The sequence below is a fragment of the Rhinatrema bivittatum genome, chromosome 11, assembly GCF_901001135.1.
Source record: "Rhinatrema bivittatum chromosome 11, aRhiBiv1.1, whole genome shotgun sequence".
NCBI lineage: Eukaryota > Metazoa > Chordata > Amphibia > Gymnophiona > Rhinatrematidae > Rhinatrema > Rhinatrema bivittatum.
The window spans coordinates 63,648,052-63,673,635 of NC_042625.1; the positions used below are offsets into that span (position 1 = coordinate 63,648,052).

The window sequence follows — 25,584 nt, forward strand, 5'->3', positions numbered from 1 at the left end:
ATGTCGGACCGGCCCGGGTATTCGCCACCCAGGCCGGCCCAGGACACGTCACGTGGTCTGCCGAGCGCGGCTCTGTCATGGCCGCGCACGGCAGACCACGGGACTGGAGCAATCGGCCCACCGGAGGATGCCCGATCCCCCGATAGGCCAATCCTCCCCTGTTCATATGTCAGCAGAAAACCTTACTGTACCTCTAGAAAAAGAAACAGTGAGGAGGATGCTTTATGATGAAGGCCGTTGTCCATTTTAGTAGCCACCCTCTGGACTGCTTGGTTTGTATCCTTTTGAAGGTGCAGTCTCCAGAACTGTACACCTTCAAAAGAATATAAACTGAATAGGGCTGGACCAGAGGGGGCTACTAAAATGATCAGTGGTCTTGGTTCTAAAGCATATGGGGACAGACTTAAAGAGCTAAACATGTATACCCTGGAGGAAAGGCGAGATGGGAAGATATGATAGAGACATTCACATATCTCAAAGGCTTCTGTGCACAGGAGGCAGGGCCTCTTTTAATGGAAAGTAGACTCTGGAACAAGGGGTCATGGGATGAGGATGAAAGGGGGCAGACTGAGGAGTAATCTTGGGAAATATTTCTTTACAGAGAGAGTGTGGTGGATGCATGGCCAGAGCCAGAATGTAAGAGAGGACAGACAAGCACATGGGGTGTCCGAGGGGGGACTATAAAGGTGAGCAGGAGATGTGGATGGGTGGTGTGGTCTTTCTGTGAGTTACTGATATACAGAGTAATGCAATCATTTGCTACTTCCTCTTAGAAGAAGCATTTTTCAATTACCATAAGAACGGCATTTAGCAGGGACGTTTTAGAAAGATTTAGGTGCAGATATCACCTTTTGAAAAATCTACCAGGGGGTGTGTGTAGGGAAAAATGTGCACAAAACACACAATTTTAGATGTACGTTTCCCCCGCACTCGCTCGAGAGGGAAGGGGGTGCAGAGCTGGGGGCGGGGAAAAGCATTTACGTGGGTACTTTCATATTTTCAAAAGCAAGCGTATGAATATAGACACAGAAAATGACCCCTGCGTGTCCCCGGCACAACCTGGGGATTTTCAAAGCAGACTGAGACCCAAGACCACTGCGAACATTCGGACTAAAGTCTGCAGGCGCTTTATACCTTACATGGGCTGCCAAGTTTCTCCCTCTAATCAAACAGGCGTCAACGTGTCAAAAGCTGCGTTCAGAGTCCTCCTCCTTCCACGGCTTCTGCTACAAATCGCCATCCTAGGGGTACAGACCACCTAAGAAAGCCCCCTCCCCCTCCAGCAGTGCTGCAACTCGCCAGCAGCCCCCCTTAGTGCGGAGCCCTACTGCGAGACCGTTACCTTTGAAGATGAGGAACGCCGTGCGTGAAAGCTCGTCAAACCAGTGTTCGTGACTGCGCCTGGCCTGGGCAAGAGGAGACAGTGAGAGATGTCCACAGTTACAACCGGCAGCTGAGAGCCAAGGAAACTCCCATTCTCTGGTTCTGACCCGCACGCTCCCCTCCCCCCGTTTCTGCGTTCTTCACTCACTCGTCATTGGTCACAGTTTCTAGCTTCTGCCCTTTCTTCTCTAAGCCAGTGTCGTTTTTTCGTCTTCCCCCTCTCCCCCCCAAGTCCGTCTTTTTGCTGCCTCTGACCTCACTGAGGACCACTCGGTGCTTACCTTCCATTTTAACCCAACAACTTCGTAGAAATTGTAAAACTCCTTCAGCCTGTCGGAAAGAAAACAGGAATTCCATCAAGATACCGAGCCACACTGAAGAGACTCGTTCATCCACATTTAAACTAATCTTTAGAGCCCACCAAGTGGTCGATATGAACAGGGCCTGTCCAAGGAACCTGAGTTAGACAGACTCCCGAGATTTCAAGTTTCCCAGCCCACCGACCAGGTTAAGGAGGAGGAGGAGGGTGGGGGCACTCCTGGAGTGTAGATGACCTTTAGCCCGCCAGCGCTGGCATAGAGCGCTCCTCAGCTAAACTTACCCCCGGGGAGTCCAGTTTGACAAAGCACTGTCCTAGAGAGTTACCCAGAGAAACTTAGCAGGAGAGGTCCTATTGAATATCCTGGTAACTTCCTGCTCACCGCTCCGTTCAATAGTGCCCTACAAATATAGATCCTAGGGGACAGACACACTTGGGCTCTCTCGTTTTAAAGAAAAAAATAAAACAGCAGCAAACCTATACAGGTTTCAAAATTCAGGATCTCCCCCATTCCTAATCGGATCTCGAACCCAGCCCCACTCTAAGCTTTAAGATTCATTTTGTGGGTGCCCTGGACCAGCCTAGCATTCAGGCTCACTTTTAACGTAAATCATCCCTAGGGAGAGGCCGGCCCTGCCCCACTAGGAAGGTTAATTCCTATGGACTCACGCAAGAGAACATGACAGTGCCAAAATCCTGGCCTTGCACAGATGCACCATTTTACATACCACCACCACCACCCATGTCTGGACACATTTCCAGTCCCTGACTGCAGCTACAACGAGCTGTCAGTTCTTCAGCAGAGCATTCGCATGAGGCAGTGTCGGATGGCAAAAGTGCCTTACCTCAGTAACGGCGTATTGCTTTGATTCAGAGCTTTGAACGTGAGGTACCGTTCCTTGGCAGACATGCGGGGCTTATAAAACCGCATCAGCCCTTCAAAGTGCCTGTAGGAGATTCCAGTAGGTTTCTAGAAAGAGAAAGGGAGTTAGCATGCAAGAGACAGCCACAGAATTCAAGGGCTAGGGCGGAAACAAAGAGGGGAAAGGATATGAAAAGAGCAGCTACGGAACTGGATTCCAGTGTAAGAGATCAATGTTTTTCATCTTCATACTAAAAACACACCGTCGCACCAAACTTGCTCCGATCCGTGTGTTCAGTCCCTTTAAAACTACAATAAGATCTTTGTGGTGAGCTAGACACCCCTGTAGATTAATACACTGGAATTCATTTACTTTTTAGGAGGAACTCAATTCAAATCCCAAGCAAAATTCACCCATGTGTTTTAGATTTCCTGTGCACGCCTCTTCACATCACAAATTCACACCAGTGTGGGTCCCAAGATAGTGGTTGCAACGGCACACCTATGAGACACTCCTCTTGGAGCTTTGTGACCCTTGAATGTGCCTGTATATCATGGGTATGAGGAAGGAGGACCCAGCACTGAGCATGTCTGTTTAGAGCCCCATAAGTGTTTTTGTCATTATGATAGGCAATGACCCGAATTTGGTGGCTAACCATGTGGCAGCATCTCCAGGATCTGGTGAGGCACCATTAAGTCCAAGCACCCCTAACGCCACCACTGCTTTTTATCTGGAGAAGTGGCACAGATATCACCAACACTAAGTCCAGCCGTCGGGGTGAGCTCCACCCCCACCAGGGACAGAGAGTCCAAGCACAGGGGGGGGGGTTGCAGGTTTGGACACTCAGAACCAGATGCTCCTGCAGCAGTGAGCACAGGAGCTGCAGTCCTGGGAAAAGGAGGGGGGGGAGGGGAGATACAGTATGCTGCGATCCTGGGCGTTTCCAGCGTGGCTCTGGCAGCAGCACTGGAAGTATAAGCTGTGTGGGAGGAAGATGGAGAAGGAGATGTTGTTTATGAAAGTTAAAAGTGTGTGTGTGTGGGTGGAGGGCTCGAATGGGGTCAGGAAGCCCACTCAAAGCCTTTTTGGTTTTAAGGCAATAGTGTCACTTAACTGGATAGCTTTTGAAGATATCTGGTTAAGTTGCAGGTTATCCAGCCACACAAGGCCAGACCAGGCTGGTAGGTTTAAACCTTATTCAAAAGATTGCCGGATAAATGTCCCACTGAATGTCCTGAATAAAAATGTTATCCAGCTAACTTTAGTGGGATAATTTTCTCTCCCCTCTACACCCCTTCTGTAGGTAAAAGCTTTAACTTTCATGCTGACACCTTGTCTGCTCATTGGCTAACTAAATACCTGGCCCATAATTTAGTACCCTTATCAGAAGGCACGGGGATAACCTGCACATAGCGGCAGTTATGACCCTAAGCAACTTGCAGATGAAACTAGCTGGACCATTTTGGTCTTTAGCTGCTGCATTAACTGGGTTGCTATGTTCCCGGTAATGAAAAATATGCTCCCTTTGGGTGCTTCCAGACAGAATTACTGGAAGATGTCAACATTCCAAAGGAAACTCTACTTCCATTTATGTTCTCCCTTGCCCCAAAGAGAAAGATCAGTTTGGTCCTTTGGAGGCTCAGGGCAATCACTGAACTTAAGAACTTGAGCAAGACACTTGTTCAGGGGAGAGCTGCCTTATTGGCGACTTATGCTTTGGAATCTACAGAAGAACATAAGAAGTTACCATACTGGGTCAGACCAAGGGTCCATCAAGCCCAGTATCCTGTTTCCAACAGTGGCCAATCCAAGACACAAGTACCTGGCAAGTACCCAAACATTAGATAGATCTCAAGCTACTGTTGCTTACCGATTAATAGCAGTTTATGGACTTCTCCTCGAGGAATTATCCAAACCTTTTTTAAACCCAGTTACACTAACTGCTTTAACCACATCCTCTGGCAATGAATTCCAGAGCTTAACTATGCACTGAGTGAAAAAATTTTCTTTGATTTGTTTTAAATGAGCTACTTGCTAACTTCATGGCGTGCCCCCTAATCCTTCCATTATCTGAGAGAGTAAATAACCAATTTACATTTACCTGTTCAAATCCTTTCATGATTATGTGGGCCTCTATAATATCCCTCCTCAGCCGTCTCTTCGCCAAGCTGAACAGTCCTAACCTCTTTAGCCTTTCTTCATAGGGGAGCTGTCCCATGCCCCTTATTTTGGACACCCTTTTCTCCAATGCAACTCTATCTTTTTAGAGATGCAGCAACCAGAATTGCAAACAGTATTCAAGATGCGGTCTCACCATGGAGCGATACAGAGGCATTATGACATCCACCATTTTATTTGCCATTCCCTTCCTAATAATTCTTAACATTGTTTGCTTTTTTGATTGCCACAGCACACTGAGCTGATTTAAATGTATTATCCTCTATAACACTTAACTCTCTTTCCTATATGGTTAACCACTGAGAACAGCCAAGATTGTTCTACCAGATTGACGGTATACAAATAAAACAACAACTCCTAAGATAGAACCTATCATGTAACTACAGAATGGGTTATTTTTCCCTATATGCATCACCTTGCACTTGTCCACATTAAAATTTCATCTGCCATTTGGAAGCCCAATCTTCCAGTCTCACAAGGTCCTCCTGACCAAAATTAGCTGTTCTGCCTTTTTTCAGAGATGCTGAATTTTATCCTGCAAAATGCATTAATTTCCAGATCTCTACCATGCAACAGCTCAGATTGGGACCTGGTTTTCCTGAGGCACTCCTTATAAATGTCAAGAGATCCATCCATCCAGGAAAATTTTATATTTTTTTCTGAATTGGCTCAATTAGAGGGTTTTAATAAAATTTCTACAGTAGGAGTCTGTACTGTCTGGGACCCTAAATTTGTCCAGGACTCAAGTCTGGAGAGGTATTATTTCTGTTCCTTCATTAATGAACCTCATGTATTACATTTTGTGTTTATTCTTTTTGATATTGGTAATTGTTTTATTTCTGTTTCTTCTGCTCTTACTGCAGACTTACCATTTGACTGGGGATTTATATTTGGTTGTTGTTTCGAAGTTTCTTTTTGTAAATTGTAATTTCCATGCTATTTTGTTTCAAAAGTTCTATCTTGAATATTTTGTTTAAAAACTATAAAATAATTTTTAAAAAAGCCACCTATGCTGGCATAAGACAGTTTTAGAGTAAGGGATCTGCAGGGGAGGCTGAGGTGCTCTGGAAGAGCAGTGTGTGGGGGGTCTCAGTGATGGAGGGAGGAACTGCAAGCAGGACTGAGGGGCACTGGTAGAGCAGTGTCAGGGTCTCAGTAGTGGGGTAGAAGACTAGGATAGAGGTACATTAGTAGTTTTATGTGGAAAGGTCTGGCTGTACAATAAATATGTGGCTTCATCCAATACAATCAATCTCAGTTTTGCATGCACGAACATTTACCAAGTTAACATGCAGGTGAAATGTCAGCTGTGCTCATCCGCTGACATGGATACCTCAGGTGTGCTGCACCAGCGGGTACGCACACAGATGCACAGGGCACGCACAGGTGAAATGTCAGCAGTACCTGTTTGCTAACCAGGAGACGGTAGGTGTGCTGTATTGCTGTGCGCTTGTGTAGCAGTAGAGACTTGAATTTCTTTTTCTCAATGTCGTTGAAAGTGTCAAATACCACAGCTAGGAGCTGGAAGACAGAAGCAGTGAGAGGGCAGAAAGTCAGACATGTCACGAGAGAGGAAACCGGCAGACTGGACGGCAAACCTGCCCTGAGCTGGAGTACTGACTGCACGATAAATCTACCCTGGGGGTCAGAAGACTCCTACGCCTTTTCTCTCCCCCACTAAAATCGTTCACTCAACTCGTGGCAAAAAGGGAGGAGACAGCATTGTCTATGTCCATTAATCAACTGGGGATGGGTGAAGGGAAGATGTGGGCACAGTCGGGGGGGGGGGGGGGGGGGGTGGAGGAATCAGCCAAGGGCAGCTGACGAGAGCTGGGATGGGAAGGACTTTGTCCTAATTAGCTGGGTATTGGGTGGGGGTGAGATGCTGCCAATTTGGAATTTTCTTGGACTGAAGGTAAGATTCGAGCGTACAAAGACTTACCAGGTTCATTATGAAGTAGAGCTCAATGGAGAGGTAAACGATAAAGAAGACACAAGACCAGGGATTCCGAGAATAGGAAGGCATCATCACGTCGGGGTAACTAGCAAGAGAAAGCATTCCAACCACCATGAGGCAGTGTGCACGAGTCAGCAGGAGACTACAGAACGCTGACAGTATGGAGCAAAAGGAGAATGCCACTCTCCACTGCCTGCGTAACATTCTTTATAACTGCGGCATTATTATTATTTCTTAAATTCTCTAGTACAGTTTGTTAGCCTTTACGTCTGTTAAATTCTTTAAACGGCTCCTCTAGGAGCCATCAGGAGCAATAGAGATGACATAAAATACACACTGGGGTCTGACTGGCTCAAATGCCATGTATGATGATATCTGTGAGATTCTTGCCCACACAGCTGCTCCTAGGGACCTGCAGAATTGCAGGTCAATCACAATCAAACAGTGAACGCTTAAATGTTAGAGATGGTCACGTGGGCGTAACTACCTCCCAGGAAACACTGAAGCATATTAAGCAGAGATCTCTTAATAGACAGAGAAATTTTAACACCTGTAAGATTCCATGTAAGCAAACATTAGGGCCTTCTGTGCCTCAATCCCTTTTAATTCTCTTACTCTGCTTCCGTCCCAACTTTTAGCAGTATCATAATATGAAAACATGGTCTTACTATACTGTATACAAGTATGCAAGCAAACTTGGTGCTGAAGTTTTTCAACTTTGTGGGTGAGTCACAGCTAAGAATAAAAAAAAATTAATTTTGTCTTGAGTTCTATAGACTTTTCTTTTTTCTTTTATACTGTCTATTTGTGTGTGTTAATTGAGAAACAAACATTCTTTAGTGAAATGATCTCTCTGCAGTGCAAGACAGGCAGTACTACATAATTTGTCTTTTCATGGTCTGGGGCTACCTCCTGCTCTGTTTCTCTTGGTTTCAGGATCTCAGGACAGGCTTTGCTGCATGTATAGGACTTAAGAGCCCAGCAGTTTCTACAGAAATTCAGAACTACAAGTCCATACGGGAAGGGAGAGGTACTGGGATAAACTAAACAGGGGTCCTTGTGTGCTCATCTACCCGAGGTGGTGGAGTGCTAAGACAGACAGCCAAAAAACCTAAACCTTTCCTGATAGAGAGTGATGTCTTATAAGCGCCCGTACTCTATGGCTGATAGCCGACATTTATCCGTACAGGAGTGGACAGAAATAACCTGGCAGACTGGATGGACCAATTGGTCTTTTTCTGCCATCATCTGCTTTATCACTATAAAAGTGCAATCTTGCTGAGGAGAAGCCCATGGGGGGATCAAGCCTCTTCCTGCAGGATCCCACCAGTTCTACGATGAGAGAGTCTGCAAGTGGGAAGAGGAGAGCTCTTGAAGGGAGGAGAGCAGAAAAGGAAAGAGAGGAGCACCTCCATCCTGCCTGAGAAAGGCGAGGACTTACTTTGCAGTGGTTAGGAGAACAAACAGGCTCACGAGGCTGTTTTCTAAGGTATTAAAATACTGCAAGAGAAAGAAAGCAGAAAATTAGCAGGTGGTCACAAAAAGGAGAACATATATTTCCGGCACATATTTCCTTTTTACAGTTTCTCCAACAGGAACTGAAAGATCACACGTCTAAAGATTTACTTACAGGATCTGCAGGATTTGGAGAAAACAGATAAAAACCTACAGGAAGAGAGAAAAAAAAATCCACAAACACAATAAGCAAACAGAATTCTTTTCCTATGAATGAAAATAACTGTCTACAAATCTTGGTTCCTCCAGGAGGGCCATCAGAAAGGTGCCGTGAGAATGAAAGGGGCTCAGCAGTCTGTCACAGGCATACGAAGCCTTTTTTCTAGGAGCTGTCAATTAAAATTCAAGTAGAATCAATAGTGACCAGACTTAACCTTTCCAATAATCCTCCAGTGGATTATATGAGCCCAAGTGGTGGATCCAACCCAGCACAACAGAGAGAGTTGGGAAGCACTGCTCTGTATAATGGAGAATCAGAGGGGTTTAAGTGGCCAGCAATTTCTTCAACATGCTTTGTGCCTATATTGTATTCCTACAGCTGTTAACCAGCACACCACTGCAGTCAAAAGTGGCTCTCACTCTCAGCTCTGGAGCAGCACCTCTGCTCAGACTACTTACCTAAAATGGCAAAAATGACCATGAAGAAGAGGAGCAGGAGGAGGATGTCAATGAAAGGCGGAAGAGACTGGAAGATCTGTCGCAGGTTCCTTTAAAAGGAGAAGAAAGGCCATCATAATTTCAAACTGCAAGGTTCTGCAACAGAAGAGTTGGCAATTGGAACCCTACGGCTACTGCAGATCAGCCCCGTTGACCCATTATGTACAGATCCCCACATTACGCCAGAATCTTACCTGTAGTCAGGATGCAAATCCTTCTACAAGTAACATCAACTCTACTCAGTGATCATGTTTATAAAGGGCAGCTCAATAACTGCCTAGGCAGGATAGCACATCCACAGAGTCTCAAAACCACATCAGGACCTATCTGCAAGAACATAAGACATACACTTTAAAGTAGCCTCCTTATCTATTTGTTACCAGCTCTGGGTTGAGAGTTTTAAGGCCACTTCTAAACCAATCTCACTTACATGGCAAGCTTACTACTGCTGTGCCAACAGACCATTAACTAAACACTTGTCTGTAGACCAAAAAACAGATAATTCCCATGCTGGATCAGACCAATGGTCCATCAAGACCAGCATCCTGTCTCAGAGTAGCCAATCAGGGTCTCTTGGAAGAACCTGCCAGATCCTACTGGGAAAATCCATTCCTTATTACTCGCTCCCAGAAGAGAGATCCCCTCCCTCGCTCCCAGAAGAGAGATCCCCCCCCCCCAAAAAAAAGAGGACCAACAAACACCCAATTAGGTACCAATGGGTAAAACACCGGTAATGTTGCTAATTAACCTATCCAAACCTATTTAAACTCAGCTATACTACCAGCCCTGACCACATTCTCTAGAGCAAATTCTACAGTTTAATTGTACGGTAAATGCAAAATTATGTTCTTATAATTTGTTTTAAATCTGCTACCAGTTAGTTTCATGGAGGATCCCCTAGTCCTAGTACTTGTTCCACACCACTCATGTATTAGTAGCATGCTGCTTTCCAGTCCCATGTATAAACTATGCAGAATCCTTAATACCAGACCAGAGGTCAAAGCTGCAGAGATACTCATGAGACCATCTTTTAACATAAGAAATGCCATACTGGGTCACACCAAAGCTCATCAAACCCAGCATCCCATTTCTAACAGTGGCCAACCCCAAAGAATGCAGAGTTGCTTACCTGTAACAGGTATTCTCCGAGGTCAGCAGGATGCTAGTCCTCACAGATGGGGTGACATCACTGGATGAAGCCCCGATGCGGAAAACTTATGTCAAAGTTTATAGACCTTTCTTCATTTGGATCCCATCTTTCAGTTTTGAAAGACATCCTTTTGGCTTTAATAGCCTCTTTCATCTCACCATTTAACCATGCTGGCAGTGTTCTAATCTTCTTTCTACTTTTTTTAATGCATGGAATATATTTAATCTGGGCTTCCAAGATAAGTGTTTTTAAACACTATCCATGCAGCATGCAAACCTTTCTAGAATTTCCTCATTTTATCAGTATCCCTTTATAAAGTTAAAAGCTATTGCAGTAGTTTTCCTTAGTGTCCTCTCTTCAGTGATTTGTTAAATTTGTTTACATTATGATCACTGCTGCCTAGTGGCCCCACCACAGTTACCTCTCACACCAGATCCTGTGTTGTATCCACCCCCCCTTATCTGTTTGAGGACCAGCTGCTCCATGAAGCATTCATTTATGGCATATAGAAACTCTTACTAGTTTGTGTTACAAGAAACCATCAGCCCATCATATGCAACCGTCTTTGACTGAACAAGCTTTGCATGTATATAATCCAACTGATACAGGTTCCCTCCTTACACAACCCTCCTTTACTGCACAAGTAACCAGTCCTCACCTTCTGACAGCTTTGCTGTAATGACAGTCCACAAGGAAAATAGGACGCAATGCTCGTGTCACTCGGACATGTGAGGTCTGGCGCACCAATACTACTATGGCTTCTACGAACTGCACCAACAGTACAAGCGTCTGTCAACAGACAGAAAGGAAAACTGAAAATTACTAATGCCAACTCACTCCCCCAAACTAATCAATAAAAAGCAAGTATATTTAAGCCACTATGCTCAATCAGAGTGAAAAATCAAGTATTGCACCTTTGCTATTCCCTTTGTTGTCACCCAGTGAGGAGGAGACAGGAACAAGGTAGCATACCTTGCCCATGGTCCTTCTGTGTCTGATAAAGGTCCAGCAGCCTAGCCATCTCATCTTCATACCCAGCTCAAAGACCACCACTGCCAAGGCCAATAGCTCCAGAGTTGCATGGACCTGAAAAGCAGATTACAAACATGATACTATTACAAACACTCCCATATTCACTGGCTTGCAAAGCATTCAAAGCTTTACCCACCTATAACTCAAGGCTCCCTCACCTTCCACATACTTTCCCCCACAGCCTGTTGCTCTCATTAATGCTACCACTTTTTCTCCCCAGGTTCTAGTCTCTTGCCTAGGGCCCTTCTTTGCCATGACATCTTCCTATTCTGTAATACCTTAAGCCAGGGGTGGGCAGTTCCGGTCCTCGAGGGCCACAAACCAGTCTGGTTTTCAGGATATCCCTAATGAATATGCATGAGAGAGATTTGCATGCACTCTGCCTCAGTTGTATGCAAATCTATGTCATGCATATTCATTAGGATATCCTAAAACCTCGACAGGTTTGTGGCCCTAGAGGACTGGAATTGCCCACCCCTGCCTTAAGCCTACCATTCTCTCAACATAAATCAGTGCTATAAGCAGAAATGAAAGACCGGCGAGGGATCTGCAGTTAATGAAGTACAGAAAGGCAGGAATCCCAGTACCCACCTATTAAAAAGGGAACAGAGAAGAAAGCATGGGCAGGGCAAAACCACAAAAACTATTTGCACTTCACCCTCTCTTTGCTCATAACCATTAGGTTTATTTTTCTCCCCTTCTTTATATGTCCTGCCAACTCACTTAGCCTAGGCATTGCAGTGATGGTCCTGGGTCAGAGGCCATGCACCAAAGATCTTTTAGGAACCCTGCAATCATGGCCTTTAAATCCTGCCAATATGTAACGGGGAACACTTTTTTTTTTCCCACCTTCATCAGAATCCCTAGCCCTGGCCAACCCAAAATTGCATTTCCCCCCTGCATAGCTAATTTTAGGTTAGAGTACTTTTAAGAGTACTAGCATTTAGCACTCAGTTTGCTTCATATGTGAAAATGAGTTCCAATAGCAAAGAAAAATAAGCATAAGCATGATTTTTTACCTGGTATGATATATATATTTTAAAGTGTGCTTTAAAAAAATCCAAACTGAAGGAGAGAAGCAATACCTTTACTAAGTTAATGAAGGTTTTAACTTTAATAGCCCCAAAAGCCTGCATTTTAACACTGGCCAAGACTGGGACTGTATAGTTTTTAAAGTTTGCATCTTAAAACCTTCATAAACTTGTTAAAATACCACCTCCATCCTCCTCCTTTATATTTTAGTCATTGCACAGGTTGGTGAGCAAAACCCAGCAGTGCCTAAAGCTTCAGACTGTACTCCCGATATGATGTCATAGGGTTTCAGGAGAACTCTCAGACATCACATGGAAGATAAGGAAAGCAACTAAAGAGATGAGATCTTTGCCACAATCCCTAAATGATACAGGGGTAAGCAATACTGGTCCTCGAGCGCCACAAAAAGATCTGGTTTTCAGGATATTCACAATGAACATGCATAACATAGATGGTGATGACTGAGCAATCAGATGAAATCACTGTGAAACTGGAGGAGGTAATAATTCGGATAGACTAAAGAATAACAAAACATTAGGCTCAGATGGTATTCTCCCCAGAGTTCTGAAGGATCTCAGAAATGAAACTGCAGACTCCTTTCTGGTGATTTGCAGCTTATTTAAAACAGCCACAGTTCCAGAAGACTGGAGGGTGGGCCAATGTGACGCCAGTTCTTAAAAAGGGCTCCAGGAGTGACTTGGGAAACTATAGACTGGTGAGCCTGTCAGTGCCAGGCAAAATGGTCAAAGCTATTCTTGAAAACAAAATTACTGACCACATAAATAGTCGTAGTTTTTTTTTTTTTTGGGGGGGGGGGGGAAGAGTACACATGGTTTTTGCAAAGGGAAATCTTATCTTACCTATTTACTAGATTTGTTTGAGGGTGTAAATAAACAGAGAAGAAGGTGAGATGGTTGATTTAGTGTATTTGGATTTTCAGAAGGCATTTGCCAAAGTCCCTCATGACAGACTCCTCAGGAAATTGGAAGGTCATGGGATCAAAGACCATGTCCTGTTATGGTCTGATAACTGGATAAAAGACAGGAAACAGGGTATAACTAAATGGTCAGTATTCCAAAAGGAGAAAGGTCATTAGTAGACTGTCCAGAGGCCTGTATTGGGACCTGTGCTAATTAGTATATTTACAAATAATCCGGAGAAAGGAACGACGAGTGACGTGACCAAATTTGCAGATGACACAAAACTGTTGAGTCGTTAAAATGGCAGTGGATTGTGAAGAATTGCACAAGGACCTTGTGAGGTTAGGAGACTGGGTTTCTAGATAACAGATGCAATTTAACGTGGACAAGTACAAAGTAATGCACCTAGGGAAAAATAATCCCAACTGTAGGTCCACGATGCTGAGTTCCATGTCAGGAGTCACCACCTAGGAAACGAACCTCAGAGTCCTTGTCGACAATACCTTGAAATCTTCGGTGCAGTATGCAGCGGTTAGAAAAGGCAAATAAAATGTTAGATATTCTCTGGAAAGGTACAGAGCAAAACTAAGAATATCAGAATATCTTTATATAGATCCATGGTGCGACCACACTAAGTATTGTGCGGAGTTCTGGTCACCCCATCTCAAAAAAGGCACAGACACAGAAAAAGTACAGAGAAAGGCAACAAAAAGAGAGGATGGAAAGGTTAAACAGATTAGGGCTCGTTAACATGGGAAAACAATCAACAGAAGGGATACAACTGAAATTTATTAAATCATGAATGGGGTAGAATAGGTAATAGGGAACAAATATTTACCCTTTCAAACACTAGGATGAGGGGGACACTCCATGAAACTAGCAACCGGCAGATTTAAAACAAATCTGCTGCCAGAGGATTTGGTCATGGCAACTAATGCGGCAGGGATCAAAAGAGGATTGGACAAGTTCCTGAAGGAAAACTCCAGAAACAGTCAGGCAGACTTGGGAAAGCCAGCGCTTATCCCTGGGAGTGAGACGCAAGAAACAGATCAGCTACGGGGGATCTGCCGGGTACTTGTGACCTGGACTGGCTACGGTCAGACAGAATGCTGGGCTCGATGGACCTTGGTCTGATCTAGCGGGGCATCTCTTATGGTCTTATTTGCACATAACAGAGGCAGGGCATGTCAATCTCTCTCAAGCATGTTCATTGTGGCCATCCTGCAAACCACATCTGCTTGCTGCACTCCAGGACCAGAGTTGCCTACCCCTGGATTATCAGTTGCTGTGTGCGCAGCAAAGTCTCCCTACTAAAGTTAGATTTCTGCTTTATTCGTTCATCGTGATGGAAACGAATGGCAAAGAGGCAAACACTGGAATTTTTTGGCATCAGTAGAGAGCAACGGCATTGCCCTTCCCGTTTCTGGTTCACACGTACGTAAATGTCGAGTTGCAGTTTGGGCACCGCAGGGGCCTCGCACAGCGACAGCAGGAGGAGGAGAAGGCCCGTCATCAACTCCATCAGGTAAAAAATATGATTGTGCACAAAGAGGTAAGCTGCCAGCGCTTTGGCATCCTTGGGGTGAGTGAAGAACTTATCATTATTTTCTCCCTCCTGCAACAAAGAGATCGTTCTTAATTACATCACCATGACACAACACAGATCTCTTAAGCTGAGCGCGTATATCGGTGGTCATGTGAAGAATCACGGGATGGTTGGGCAGGACCCTAAAAGGACACTTGTTTGGGTTTTAGAAAACAGAAAATCTGAAAACCTCCCAAAGAGAGACCCAGCAGCAGCTCAACAGGAAGCCGCTCAGCAGGGATCCAACTCTACTGCTTCACCCCAGCTGGAAGCATACAAGGGATTTTTCAAAGTCCATTTCACTCACCTTTCCGGCAGCCCATTCAGCTGCGAGATCAATTACTCAAACGCCACCAGATCACGTTAGCGTTTAAGACCATGCTTTCACTGTGAGTCATTCTGGGGGGGCGTTGCAATCCACTGGCCTAGTTTGTCTTTTTGCTGTAAATTGTTTTATGTACTTCACAGGTCTTTCTACAGTGCCTACAGATCCACAGCTCTGTGTCCATCGATATCAGGTTATAAATAATCAGAAGCAGAGAGAACACATTTGTCATGTACTACATCCCCCCAATAATTTGTTTTGGTGGGGAAAGGTCGGCAGGAGGAGGTTTCTTCTCTGGAAAGTGCACACATGCCACCTGAATCCAGGGAAGTCTTCTCTTTCCTCCACCCAGGTGCTGTTCTGTCTCTTCTACCCCACTCCACCTTCCTCCTCACGCCCCTCCCCCCCCCCCCCCCCCCCCCCAATTCTCCTTTTCAGCCCTCTCTCTCCTTCTCTCAGCCCCAGGTTCAGGGCAAAGGCAGCTCCTCTCTACTGGAGCCCAAAGACATCACTGCCTCCTGCTCCCCAGAGCCATCTTGCCTGCTGTGAAAATCCGCTCACCTGAATGGATTTTTGAAACCCTGACCACACGGCTTAGAATTTTCTCTGCATCAGACCAGACTGTGACATAATAAAAAGAGAATGACGCATGGAGAAACAGCCTTGGAACTTGGGGCTGAAAAAGGTGGCAACAATGGCCACCAAATTCAGCGGTTATTCAGTTGTGTCTTTCAGCATTTTTGCCATTCTCTGCATTACTTTTTTATGACAAAAGAAAGAAAGAAAAAAAAAAAAAAAAGACACACCACTCTTGGGCCCCCAAGACTCACCTGGAGGTAGATTGCCGCCTCCTGATAGTTTATGTCCCAGCTTTGCTGCAAGCGATGGTTCCCCGCTGCTGGACTCTGCATAGAGACCTCGCTGGTACCATCACAGCTCTGGCCATCTGTGGTGCAAGAGGAAGAGTAAACAAAGGGACGTTTTATTATATCTACAAGAGCCCAAAAATACAAAAGACTTGAGGAGGAGCAAGAGTTTAGCATTTGTCTATAGGATTACTTGATGAGCAAGAAATTACCCTGATCTACACCAGCAACATTAGCAGTAGAACTTTCAATACGAGACGCCACTTTTCACTAAGCCGACCTGCTCAGAGAGTCAGTAGTTTTACTTTTGATATTGCATGTAACACACTGTGCGTATCTTGAAAGCATACATATATAGCCACAGACATATTATGCTGTACTTACCAGATGTTAAGGGCATCGGCATTTAACCTGCTGCTTGACACCACCAGGACATGTTTCGAAATGGTAGTCAGTGCAGGACTGCTTCAGTGTGTACATATATGTTCGCGTGTGCATGTACATATACACAGTCTTTTATTGCCCTTTTTGTGCATAAATACGTATGCACAGTCCTCCACTGCACACTATTTCATTGTGTGTGTCTGTGTGAGCACTTTGTAAACCGTTGAGATCTATATATGGTTATGACGGGTATATAAAATGTCTAAATAAATGTATTGAGAGCCAGCAGTTAGTGCTGTCTTGGTATGGGAAATTTACTACATTAAACTTGTAATTTGATTTACTCATGGCTTTGAGGGCCAAGCCCATACCAAATACGCATTACAATAGGCCTATTACCAATTCCAAGGGTCTTATTTACTTTTCCGCAGGGTTTTCTGGTTGGCACCACAGCAGTGCATGGAAATATAACATGTTGTAAATGATATTTTTATCTCAGAACACTGTACTTTGAAAGTTCTTTTGCATGGAAAATGTATAATAAATGCAAAATTTTAAAATGTGTGTGGGGAGAGTATGAGTGGGGGGGGAGGGGGGCTGTAAGTTTTGGTTATGGTGCCTAATACCCTTGCACCGGCTCTGGGCGGATGTGACTCCTATTCACAAAAAAGTGGAAAGAGGAAGCTGAGAAGTACAGACTGCTTAGTCTGACCTCTGTGGCAAGCAAATGAGCAGAGCTGCTGCTAAAACAGAGGACAGTGCAGCTCCTACAATCCAAGGCATTGCAAGATCGGAGGCAGGATGGGGGTTTTACCAGAGGTAGGTCTGGTCAGATGAATCTGATCAATTTCTTTGATTGGGTGACCAGAGACCTAGATCAGGGGAGAGTGCTAGATGCAGTGGACTTGGACTTCAGTTAGGCCTTTTGTATGGTTCCATGTAGGCAACTTATAAATAAATTGAGTGCCCTTGGTATGGGCCCTGAGTGACTGACTGGGTTAGAAACTGGTTGAGTGGGAGGTGACAGAGTAGTGGTAAATGGAGTTCACTCTGAGAAGGGGAGGGGCGTTACTACTGGTACTTTAACATTTTCATGAGCAACACTGCGGAAGGATTGCCTTTTTATGGACGATACCAAAATCTGCAACAGGGAAGAAATACAGGAAGGTGTGCAAAATATGAGGAGGGATCTAGTAAAGCTCGAGGAATGGTCTAGGGACCGGCAGCTAAGATTTAATGCTAAAAAAAAAAAAAAATGCAGTTATGTATTTAGATTGTAAAAAAACAAGGGAGCGGTACAGTATAGGTGAAATTCTTCCAAGAACAAAAGAAGAGCAGGATCTGGGGGTCATCATATCCAATGGTTTACTAGCCCGGACAGGAAGACACTAGTAAACCTCCACTGCTATAACTCTTTCCCATCAACCACGGCATTTTTATCCATAGAAATTGCAGAGTGCAGTTAGCGTCCTGTAAAATCCGAATCCTGCTCGACTCCATGGAGTCTACACCATATATTACCAGCCCAACCCCACTTCTACCTGCTCTGGTATTAGTGTGTCCCATTGTTTGTCTTTTCTCCACTATCTTCATATTGTCATATACTTAACGCTCCCATCTTATTTTTTTTTTCTTTTAACTTCTAGCATTTGCATGCAAGCAACTAAATTCATTCTTTTGCCCACTTACTAGCAACTGATTCAGGTAATCTAGAATTCTTTTTTTTTTTTGTAAACATCTTAACTGTCAGGACACTCTAATTCCCCTTCATTTAATGGTATTCTTTGTGGATACCCTGCTACAAACCACCTGCTCCTGAATGACTTATCTGCTTTCCCCATAATCTAGTTTCAAAGTGCCAGCAGCAGGGTTCAGTTTTTACTCTGGGGGGAATTCTGCGCTACTGAGGAACGTGCGCAGAATTCTCCTCCTGTGCAGAATTTCCATTTTCTAGGCAGAATTTGGAGTAGGCCCCGAGGTGCCACGAGTGGGACCCCATTTCGCTCGCTGCGAAGATAGTGCAGGCCCTGGCAGCTGCAAGCGAAGCCCATCCTGCTCATGTAAATATGGTGCAGGTCCCGGCGGTTTCAAGTAGAGCCTATCCTGCTTGCAGCAAAGATGATGCAGGCCCTGGCAGTGAGCGGAGCCCATCCCACTCGCAGTGAAGATGGGAGAGGGCCCCAGCGACCGCAAGCGGAGCCCATCCTGCTCGTGGCAAAAATAGTGAAGGCCCTGCTCACGGCAAAAACAGAGCAGGCCCCCCTGTGAGAGTGAGTCTGTGCATGTGTGTATATGTGTGAGAAAGCATGTGAGAGGGTGCATGGATGTGTATGCCAGAGAGAGGGAGCCTAGGTGAGGAGTTTGTGAAGGAGTGTATATATGTATAGGCGTTGGAAGCTGGTGTGTGTGAAAGAGGGAGCCTCTGTGAAGGTGTGTGTGAGAAAGAGAAGGAGTCTATGACAGCCAGTATGCAAGACAGAGAGAGAGAGTGTAAGAGTGAGCGAGAGATGTAGCTTGTGTGAGGGTGTATGCGAGAGAGAGAAAGTGAACCTGTGTGGATGTGTGCGTGCGAGAGAGCCTGTATGAGGGTGTGTGTATGTGCACAAGGGAGAGGGAGCCTGTGTGCGTGTGAACGCATATATGTATGATGTGTGTTTGTGTGCCAGAAGGAGCCTGTATGAGGGGCAGTACAGAGAGAGGAGTCAAACTCTGGGAATGGAGATAGAGTGGAAGGGGAGAGATACTGGAGGAGTTGGGACTGAGAAGGCAAAATAAAGGAGACTGGCCGGTGGAGTAGGTTGAGAGGGTGGAAGGGACACTTACAGTGTACTTCTAGGGAAATTCTGTTAAAAATATTTTTAAAACTCTGCATCTTTAAGTAATAACTTTTTCTGTATTTCATTTTAAATTAAAAGACTGTCAGGTATTTCCTGTTATTTTGACCAATATAAAGCATGTAAAGTTTTAAGCTTTTGTGCACAGAATTTTAAAGTTTGCGTGTGCAGAATACCCCTAGGGGTAAATCTTGGTGGAGCCCAAGCTGCTGGAATAGGCTCCCCTCTTCCTAAAAAGCTCTCTAGTTCCTAATGAATCTAAATGGCAGGAGGAATGAAGAAAAGAGGATGTATATTCAGACAACAACCAACAAGGTCTGAATTGCACAGGCTGGGTAAACAAATAGGAGTGGGAGTAATTTGCTTACTACGGTGGTTACTACCCTGAATCAATTAAGCCTGATACTTCACTTGGAATACATAGCCAACGCAGCTCACTGCTTCAACTGCAGGGGGAATGAAGAAAAGAGGATTTATATTCAGACAACAACCAACAAGGACTGAATTGCACAGGATGGGTAAACAAATAGGAGTGGGAGTAGCTTGCTTATTGCGGCGGTTACTACCCCTAACCAATTAAGCTGGATATTTTACTTTGATGCAGCTCCAGCACTGCTCTCTGCATCAATGGCAGGGGGGGGGGGGGGGGAGGAAATTAGAACCAAACGTTACCAATAAGAGCCAAGAGTAACAGATAAGTATGAGAAAAATAAGAGCTTGCTGGGCAGATTGGATGGGCCATTTGGTCTTCTTCTGCCGTCATTTCTATGTAAAGCCCTTCTTCCTGCACCACTGTCTCATCCATGCATTGAGACTGTGAAACTCTACCAATCTCTAGGGTCCTGTGCATGGAACTGAGAATGCTACCCTGGATGTTATGGATTGTAGTTTACTATCTAGAATCTTACATATTTAGGCTTCACTCCCCCACAGGAAAGGATCCTTGGTACTCATTACAGGCTTTCTTGAATTTTATGACTGTTTTTGCTTCCACCACCTGCACTGGGAAGCTATTCCATGCATGCATTACCATTTCTATGAAGAAGTGGTTTGAGTTCCTCCTGACTCTACCCCCAGGCACCTAATTTCGTGCCCTCTTATTCTACAGCAAGGGCAGGCAACTCTGGAGTGCCACAAATATCTCTCATTCATATTCATTTTGGATTTCCTCAAAACCACATCTGTGTGTGTGGCACTCCAGGACTGGAGTTGCCTACCCCTGTTCTAGAGCCTCCATTCAACTGAAATATTCCGGCTTCTTGTGCATTATTTATACTTTTGAACTATCTGAATCCCTCCATTATATCCCCTCTTTTGTGTGCGTGCACGCACATATATATATATATATATATATATCCTTATAGTGTAACAAACAGCTTGTGGGAGCTCCTATTTTGCAACCCCCTCCATAAATCAGGCTAACGTGCAGGTGCTTATCAGAACTCTGTGCTGGTACCACACCAATGTCCATAAAGCACCAATACAGCAGGAGAAACAACAAGTAGCAGCAATACTCTAAATCAGAGATCCTCAAGGGCTGCAACCCATTCATAGTTTCAGAATTTCCACAATAAACATGCATGAGATCTATCTGCATGCACTGCCTCCCATTCTATGCAAATAGGTCTCATGCACACTTACTGTGGAAATCCTGAAAACCCGACTGGATTGCAGCCCTTGAGGACAGAATTCGGGGACCCATGTTCTAAAGAGTGCACACCTTTTATTCCAAAACAAAGTAAAAAAATGTAAGCTGTAAAACATTAACGCGTATAAGAAGGGGACCAATGTGTACCAGCACATATAATAAAAATGTTCTTTATTATATGAAGGGATGTGTGCATGCAAGAGAGAGCCTGTATGAGGGGGGTGTGTATGACAAGGGAGCCTGTGTACATGTCTGAGTGAGAAAGGGACACAGGGAAAGCCTGTGTGAAGGGCAGTACCAAGAGAGGAGTCAATATACACATAAAATCATAAAAAATATGAGTATTTCACCATTTTTAATATTCCATATTCAAAAAAGTGTACATTCTTTTTATTACACAATCTCCAAACACTGGTTATCAATTATATGCAAAATATAAAAAAGTAACAATATTGAACAAACATACTTCATACCATCCACTGCTCAATAATCTGCCAGTGACTGCTCAAGTGCAGTTGATTCTTATGAGTGTTTTATGAAAGGGTAAGTGAGCAGTGAATGGCAGTATAGAGGTGGATGGTATGAAGCATACAGGCAACCTAGGGAAAAAAAAAGAGCCAACAAGAAAGCAAAGAGTTGACAAATAAGTTGATATTTTGAGGAAACTGGCTAGCACAGCCCACTAAATATAGTACAAGTATATAATAATCATCATCATCATTTCTCTAGCACATGTCAAACTGTTTCTTTATTCCTCTAGCTTTACTATTTCCTTTCTTTCTATTTACATGGTGCCGAACACAACAGGAAAGTATACGATGGCTTAAAGCAATTCAATGGTTTAGTCCAGCAAGGGAAGCAAAGAGAAAGCCCTTTTTTTCAGCTGTCCTCCCACTCACACACACGCTGGGCAGCAAAACTCTCTCTCTTAACGATCTCAAGCTGCCACATAGAACTAAACCAACCGTTACAGGACCCAATCATCGGTGGCTTATAAGCAGACTTGGTTTCCAGCCTCCCCCCTCATCGCCTGTGTCAAGACGGCTGCAATTCAGTGAGATTTTAAGGACCGAGCGTCCCTGTGGTCCCGCCACCCTCATCCCACGAGGTGCCTGGCAGCGAGCCAGCCAGCTGGATTTCCTCTGCTGCTCCAGTGATAGCGACACACGGATTAATAACCCTGCTGCTCGCCTTTCCATACCCTTAATGTCCAAGGCAGGCAGAGAGGAGGCCCCGGGTGGAACTGCTCCGAGCAGACGCCATTCAGTACCTGCGCCTCTTGCATCTCCTCTCTTTTCCGTGGCAGGGAACAGCTCCGTGGAGTCTGAGGAGCAGATACACAGCGGAAGGGCTCCTTCCCCCATTCTCTTCCCCTCCCTTTTCTGTCTGGTTCTCTCACTTGATTTGGAGAAGAGAAGATTTCAGCTAAAAGCCAAGGGTTTTGGGTTTTTTTTCTTTGTGCCAAAAACAAACACACACATCTTCCCCTCTAGTCTCTGCATTCAAAAACATTTTATTTTGTGTGGAAGGAAACTCGGCCCAGAGACAAAAAGTGTTCCAAGTCAGCAGAGGCGCAAAACAAAATACATTCCCAGATCTTTAATGACTTGGAAGTTCCAGGAGTTATACAAAATTAAAAAAAAAAAAAATACACAATTTTGAATGGGATGAATCCAATATCACGCCACAGCATGGATCAGATTGGAATTAACAAAATAGCTTAAGGGTCAGATTCCAAAACCGAAAGACAAAACCATCAGGGTACAAAGGGCGGGCAGAGCTGCTCTCACAGATGGAAAAATGTTTTCTTTCCTCGGTGTCCGCCCTGACATAACCAACCGCAAGAGTCAGCGAACAGCTGACTGCTCTCCCCCAGGCACCAGAGGGACTCCCTGCTCCCCGCCAGCTGCAGCGGCACAACAGCAAATACACGGGGCCTGTGCAGCACATCCAAGATGTTAGCAGACGTAGGGGTATCCAATGACACCTTATTACAACCCCAGCGGTTGATAAAGTTAATCCGAAGGTTTTCAGTCATGGCTGTGAGCTGAAGCCAGTGTACACTAATGGTGAGGCTGGAAATACTGACACTGACTGCATTGTCTCCACACAGTTCAAGTTTCTCTCTCACCTACAAGCGCTAGGGTTGCCCATTAGCTCCAAATTTCCAGTCCTGGTTTTAACCCACTGCATGCAGGGACTTGTAGTTCTGACAAATTTGGAGCTAATGGGCAACCCTAGAGCTTGTAAGTGAGAGAGAAACTTGAACTGTGTGGAGACAATGCAGTCAGTGTCAGTATTTCCAGCCTCACCATTAGTGTACACTGGCTTCAGCTCACAGCCATGACTGAAAACCTCTGGATTAACTTTATCAACCGCTGGGGTTGTAATAAGGTGTCATTGGATACCCCTACGTCTGCTAACATCTTGGATTTTGGATGTGCTGAACAGGCCCCGTGTATTTGCTGTTGTCCCTGCATGCAGTGGGGGTAAAACCAGGGCTGGATCGACCTGTCCTGAAAATCTGGAGCCAGCTGGCCACCCTAATCAGCGCCTTCATTCTGTAGCTTCTCACTGCCTGTCCCTACACCTGGACCAAGCAGATCTAGCAGCAGGGAGGTTGCAAAGTGACTTTTCTGCATGGTTCCAGATATCTGTGGAACTGCTTAAGTAATGCTGAAAAGGAATGAAAGCAGTAAAGGCTGCAACTTTTCTTGCCCTGCATAATCATGAAATACCTCACAGCTAAAAGGAGGTACCGTTTTCTTTTAATGCTCTGTAGGAGTGGACGTTGTGTTTTATTGTACTTTGCTCAGGTTGAGTGACTGGGACACCACCTTCATATGTCACAGGTTACAGATTGAAGCCTACTCTGGTTTTATTGTTAAGTACATGGAAAATGCCAGGACAATGAAAAAGGGGGCGTTCTGTTGTAAAACGTCTGGAGTTTGGAAGGACCCCCACATGGGCAGCCAAGTGCGACAAGCTCACGCAGAACTTACTCACGCAAAAGCAGCCACAGCCTGTATAGAGACAGGGAAAGCAACATAAGGATAGTCTATCAATTTCACAGCCACGTGGGCCTCAAGGAACGCTCTGGGATAAATTCTCAACCGAGTCCCATTGTGCTTGCCACTGGTACATAGCCCAGGGATCAAGAGAAAGACCCTCAGACATAGAGCTCAAAGGACTTTAGTCACTGTCTGCCTGGAGCCCCTTAGTGGGTCAACTGATGTCAATAATGATCAGGTTGTTGCATAGCATGTTGAATTAAATACAGACATTGTTGACCATGACAAATCTGGAGGAACAATTTTGCAGATAACTGGAAACAGTTGTATAGGTGTCAAGCATATACATACTGACAGCAAGCAGATACTATTGACTTATGTGTGAGTGCTCCTGCACTAGACAGGGACACAGTACTCTGGCCAGGAAGGGAGTACACCAACATGTAAAAGGGGAAAAGGCTTTGGAGCAAGTTATTACATGCCTGGACTCTTGACTGACAGTCGTCAAGATGCATCTTGCAAGTCAGAGGGTGATCTAACATCAGCCCCAAGGTATTCTGGACCAAGCTGAAAGAGGAAAACATTATCTCCACAACTCGTCTCTAATTTCACAGACATACTAATTAGCTAGATGGAAAGCACTGCTGATAGTTTATACATTTGGGGGCCAATTCTGTGTTACAAGAGTGAACAGGGACCCCATGGTATAACGAGCACTCATATTAAGCGCCCGTTTTTCTAACACATGCACAAGTCGCATCTCCTGAGCGCCCGATGCTATATTGAAATGAGCTGCTGCATTGAAAAGGATGTGCTAGGGAAAGCAGATTTGCTTACCTGTAACAGGCATTCTGAGGACAGAAGGATGTTGATCCTCACACATGGGTGACATTATCAGATGGAGCCCCGACATGGAAAACTTATGTCAAAGTTTCTAGAACTTTGACTTGCCACACTGGGCATGCCCAGCATGCCCTAAATCTCACATCCACATGGGGTCCCTGTTCACTCTTGTAACACAGAATTAGATATAAATGAAAAAAAATAGGAGAACCCAATTCTGCAGGGTGGCAGGTAGGTTTCATGAAGACTAACATCCTACTGTCCTCTGAGAACACGTTACAGGTAAGCAACTCTGCTTTCACCAAAGACAAGCAGGATAGTAGTCCTCACACATGGGTGAATCCCTAGCTACAGGCTGCTCCCCAACATAAAAGGGACCAAAAAAGACACCCAAACCAGATACCAACAGGCACAACAACAATGGTGCTTTTGGTAACAGATGGAGAGAGAGTCTGAACTCAAATAACGGGTCCTAAGCAGGAGAAAGTTGGGTTCTACACCTCAAACAAATTCTAAAGGACAGATTGGCCAAACCTACTGTTGCATCGGCCATCCCTATCCAAGCCATAGAGCAATAGTGTATGGGAATGTGTGGAGAGAACTCCATGTTGCAGCCTTGCAGATCTCCATTTTTTTAAGATGGCGCCAGCCATCTATTGCTCTTACCATGTGACAGAGGCCGGCCAATGGCACTGATAGCCCCTGTCACATGGTAAGGGCAAAGGGCCACCGGCGCCATTTTGTTTACTGGCAGCCGATGGCCCGAGAGGGGGAGATCGCTCCCGGGACTCCCGCTGGACCACCAGGGACTTTAGGCAAGTTTGTTTTTTTTGGGGAGGGGGTTTAATTTTATGTGCCCTTTTTCCCCCCACCCCAAAAACAATAAGAAAACAGCATGAAATTTTGGGGGTTTTCCTATCGATTCGGGGCCCCCTCGAACCGCAACGAAATAGGAAATATCATCTATATTTCCTATTTCGTCGCAAACAAATGCACAACCCTAATATATACTGTGACATCAGCTTGCTCCGTCTCCATCTGCTGGCAGGGGAGCATAACCCACTGGTCCTTAGTCCATTTGT

At 44.9% G+C, this 25,584-nt stretch overlaps 1 protein-coding gene across 8 annotated transcripts in view; it reads right to left on the reverse strand.

The window, feature by feature from the left end:
* TPCN1 (two pore segment channel 1) overlaps positions 1-25,584 on the reverse strand; it is a 68,605-nt gene that overhangs the window by 26,196 nt on the left and 16,825 nt on the right. For 3 of the 8 annotated variants that reach the window (XM_029571841.1, XM_029571840.1, XM_029571839.1), the window contains 12 exons: positions 15,747-15,862; positions 14,445-14,621; positions 10,995-11,108; positions 10,681-10,811; positions 8,834-8,922; positions 8,331-8,365; positions 8,142-8,200; positions 6,686-6,785; positions 6,148-6,264; positions 2,548-2,672; positions 1,665-1,713; positions 1,343-1,406 (listed from right to left, as the gene is read on the reverse strand). In XM_029571841.1, the coding sequence (XP_029427701.1) occupies positions 1,343-1,406; positions 1,665-1,713; positions 2,548-2,672; positions 6,148-6,264; positions 6,686-6,785; positions 8,142-8,200; positions 8,331-8,365; positions 8,834-8,922; positions 10,681-10,811; positions 10,995-11,108; positions 14,445-14,621; positions 15,747-15,862 (1,176 nt within the window). Of the gene's footprint in view, positions 1-1,342; positions 1,407-1,664; positions 1,714-2,547; positions 2,673-6,147; positions 6,265-6,685; positions 6,786-8,141; positions 8,201-8,330; positions 8,366-8,833; positions 8,923-10,680; positions 10,812-10,994; positions 11,109-14,444; positions 14,622-15,746; positions 15,863-21,849; positions 22,140-25,584 lie in introns of those variants that run through there. The other 5 variants (XM_029571838.1, XM_029571842.1, XM_029571844.1 and 2 more) reach the window with 5 other exon arrangements.